This window comes from Etheostoma spectabile, chromosome 24, assembly GCF_008692095.1.
Source record: "Etheostoma spectabile isolate EspeVRDwgs_2016 chromosome 24, UIUC_Espe_1.0, whole genome shotgun sequence".
NCBI lineage: Eukaryota > Metazoa > Chordata > Actinopteri > Perciformes > Percidae > Etheostoma > Etheostoma spectabile.
This window is the reverse complement of record NC_045756.1, coordinates 989,206-991,685: the sequence shown is the minus strand read 5'-3', so window position 1 is coordinate 991,685 and position 2,480 is coordinate 989,206. Positions and strand designations below refer to the sequence as shown.

The 2,480-nt window shown below is 41.8% G+C and overlaps 1 protein-coding gene across 1 annotated transcript in view; it reads right to left on the bottom strand.

Annotated features, from left to right (window-relative positions):
• Positions 1 to 1,447: 1,447 nt before the first annotated feature.
• Positions 1,448 to 2,480, bottom strand: part of pwp2h (PWP2 small subunit processome component) — a 9,772-nt gene continuing 8,739 nt past the window's right edge. The window contains exons 19-21 of the mRNA XM_032506213.1: positions 2,159 to 2,309; positions 1,968 to 2,042; positions 1,448 to 1,753 (exon numbers count right to left, since the gene is read on the bottom strand). Coding sequence (XP_032362104.1) covers positions 1,588 to 1,753; positions 1,968 to 2,042; positions 2,159 to 2,309 — 392 coding nt within the window. The 3' untranslated portion in view covers positions 1,448 to 1,587. The remainder of the gene's footprint in view (positions 1,754 to 1,967; positions 2,043 to 2,158; positions 2,310 to 2,480) is intronic.

The window sequence follows — 2,480 nt, the reverse complement described above, 5'->3', positions numbered from 1 at the left end:
AAAAAATGAAAGCTCAGATGGGCCAATCTGGAATCTATAAATCTATAAGGGGCAAGGTTATCTCCGCTTTCTCTGCTTTACCGGCCCAGAGAATTTTGCCCACCCATGAGAGAGAGAGAGACACATCTCATGGCTTTTAAATGAGCAAAGTGGCAGTAGGTCAAGCCGCCCCCCCTCTTTCTAAAAGCTACAGACTTAGAAATGGCACATATTAGGGATGATTGTGGGACTGGCTCTAGTGCTGGAATTTTACAACAAGACTGAATTTTGGGAAAGAGACTTCAGATACAGTATTAGGGGACCACTAAGGTCTATATCAGAGACTTCAGATACAGTATTAGGGACCACTAAGGTCTATATAAGAGACTCAGATACAGTATTAGGGGCCCACTAAGGTCTATATAAGAGACTTCAATACTATTAGGACCACTAAGGTCTATATAAGAGACTTCAGACAGTATTAGGGACCACTAAGGTCTATATAAAAGGACTTCATACAGTATTAGGGACCACTAAGGTCTATTAAAGAGACTTCAGTACAGTATAGGGGACCACTAAGGTCTATAAAAGAGCTTCAGTTACAGTATTAGGGGACCACTAAGGTCTATATAGAAGAGACTTCAGATACAGTATTAGGGACCACTAGGTCTATATAAAAGAGACTTCAGATACAGTATTAGGGACCACTAAGGTCTATATAAAGAGACTTCGATACAGTATTGGGGACCACTAAGGGTATGAAAGAGACTTCAGATACAGTATTAAGGGACCACTAGGTCTATATAAAGAGACTTCAGATACGTATTAGGGGACCACTAAGGGTATGTAAAGAGACTTCAGATACAGTATTAAGGGACCACTAAGGTCTATATAAAAGCATCCAAAAAGCACCATATCATGGGACCTTTCAGGAAATGTCTCAACCAGTCTAGGAACCAGCCAGATACTGGTTGTGGTTGCCTAAAGAGCATCTTCCACTGCACATGCCATCTTACATCTAACTTTTGTTTGTCCTTGACCACAAAGGACTCTTCATTTGTCTGGTTGATTAAACCTCTGGTCAGGCTGAAAATGGACAGAGCTCCGTGCCATGGGCGAGGCCCAATCAAGCCCCCCCAGTCAGAGATGAAGTCTAATCAAAATAAGTGAAATCACCTTAGTGCAGGATTTTAAAGGCCGTGAACAAAGGTTTTTTGAGATGATCCGACTGATTGGACCTCTTCACAGTATGGTGTGGGTGTGTATAGACTGATTGATATCTTCTTGGGTGTCATCTTAGGGCAGGGTGAATTACACCTTTATCATTCTTATTAGTAGAAAAGATGTGTGAGCTAATAAATTCCCATCTAAGCTCCACCCCATCTGAGCAGAGTTTAATCAGACACCTGTGTGGGTGTTCAGAAGCTTTAACCTAACCAAATACAGGCCAAAGAAAACATAAAACATACACATTTACATGTATTTAATAAAAAAAACTCATAAAAATGATGTTTTCGAAGTAGACACAAATCTGATTACTTTTACAGTCCAACATTATTTTTCTTCATTTGCTGCAACATCGTCCATGTTGGTGGATTGGCTTAAGATTTACAGCATCAAGTCTGCATCCTCCAAGGAGGCCACGCTCATCTCCTCAGACAGCTCTTCATCTTCCTCCTCCTCCCTCCCCTCATCCTCCTCAGCTGCTCTCTTTAGGCCCCTCTGCTTCGACAGGGCCGCAGCGTAGCGAATGTTAAACATGTTAAAGTCACACCTGCACAAAGAAACAATGTGGGTTCACTGGGGCCCATGGTACTATAATAAGAAGTATAATATGACACTAAAGGGACAGGGTAATGTATGGGAAAATACCTAGTTAAACTTTAAAAAAAAATGCACTTAATGTCATTCCTGATGTCCATACTGCATAATTACAGTGGTTCGTTAATTAACTGTTAATTGAGCTCAACAGTGAGGTTGAGACTTACAGTTTGGACAGATTGTCAAAGTGTCTCTGGATGCTCTTCTGCAGCGCCTGGAGCGTGGGCAGTATGGCTCCGGACCTGCACACCAGATGAAGATAAGGTTACTCACAATTACATGGAGACAGCACTTGAGCTGGAGCTTGAGTACTTGACAAAACAAATTCCTAGGTGGTAGCATGGGACTGAGACCAGACCTGTTCTTCAGTTTCTGTCCGTGCAGCATGAGCAGGCTCTGGACCCAGGTCATGTAGAACTGCAGGTGGCCGGACTTCTCCAAACTCGCCGCCAAGAAGCCCAGCAGCTTCTCCACGTAAATGTCAGGAAGAGAGCCGCAAACTACTGGGACTGGAACACAAACAATCCACGTTATTCATCAGTTTTAGAGGTAGGACATTAATCAATAGGTTTGGGTATCGTTTTTTTTTATTTATTTTTTTTAGATACCGGTGATAAAAGGATACTTTTAAATTGGTGCTGGCACTTGAACCCCCCAAAAAATTATATATATATATATAT